General features: G+C 62.5%; 1 protein-coding gene across 1 annotated transcript in view; it reads left to right on the plus strand.

Annotated features, from left to right (window-relative positions):
• The window catches only part of R3HCC1L (R3H domain and coiled-coil containing 1-like), a 5,265-nt gene extending 4,974 nt beyond the window's left edge, over positions 1 to 291 (plus strand). The window contains exons 6-7 of the mRNA XM_010010045.1: positions 4 to 110; positions 236 to 291. Of these exons, the coding sequence (XP_010008347.1) occupies positions 4 to 110; positions 236 to 291 (163 nt within the window). The remainder of the gene's footprint in view (positions 1 to 3; positions 111 to 235) is intronic.
• The last annotated feature ends 477 nt before the right edge of the window (positions 292 to 768 follow it).

Genomic DNA, 768 nt, shown 5'->3' on the forward strand with positions numbered 1-768 from the left:
AACATCAGCTGCCCTGGCCAGACGGCTGGTGATTGGTGCCCTGGGAGTCCGCAGCAAGCAGACACCAGCCCAGCGAGAGGCTGAGCGGAGGAAGCTGCAAGAAGCCCAGGGTGAGATTTGGATGCCTCTGGGAGGCTGCAGTGGGGAGGACCCTCCCCGTGGATACCCTTCTCACAGGGTGATGGGTGCAGGGAGCGATGGGGACGTGGGGTTGACGCTCCTCTTGTCTCTGCAGAGAGGAAGCGCCTGGAGAATAAGCAGCGGGAGGATGCCTGGGAGGGCAGGGACTGAGCCTGAAGGCTGCACCTTCAGCCCCACCAGCAACCTCGCTGGGCTGCCCAGGCCCCTCTCTGTGGGCAGGCAGGGCACCCTGCATCTCAGAGCTGGGGCGGATTCTGCACTTCATCCAAAAGCACTGGGCTGCTCCACTGAAAGGGCTGAGCAGGATGTGTGCAGGCTGGTTGGTGCCTTGTGGATGCTGTTGCCCAACATCCTGCCCAGGGCAGGACCGGCCTTTGGCACTGGAATCAGCAGCATGGGGCTGTGTGGGGTGGCCCTGGTCACCTGGCAGGGCCTTGTGAGCGAGAGTTTGTCCTTTATTTTGCTAATAAATACCATCTATTTTATTTGCCTGGCCGGGTTGTGGGTCTCTGTGCCCCTGCGTGCCAGGGCAGGGTGTGCACGCTGGGGGCTGCCGCATATGGTCCATGCTGCCGTGGTGATGGGTGTCCCCGGCGGGGGTTGTGAGGTGCAGGCAGGAGGGGTCAG

This window comes from Nestor notabilis, unplaced genomic scaffold (assembly GCF_000696875.1).
Source record: "Nestor notabilis isolate BGI_N333 unplaced genomic scaffold, ASM69687v1 scaffold23592, whole genome shotgun sequence".
NCBI classification, from domain to species: domain Eukaryota; kingdom Metazoa; phylum Chordata; class Aves; order Psittaciformes; family Psittacidae; genus Nestor; species Nestor notabilis.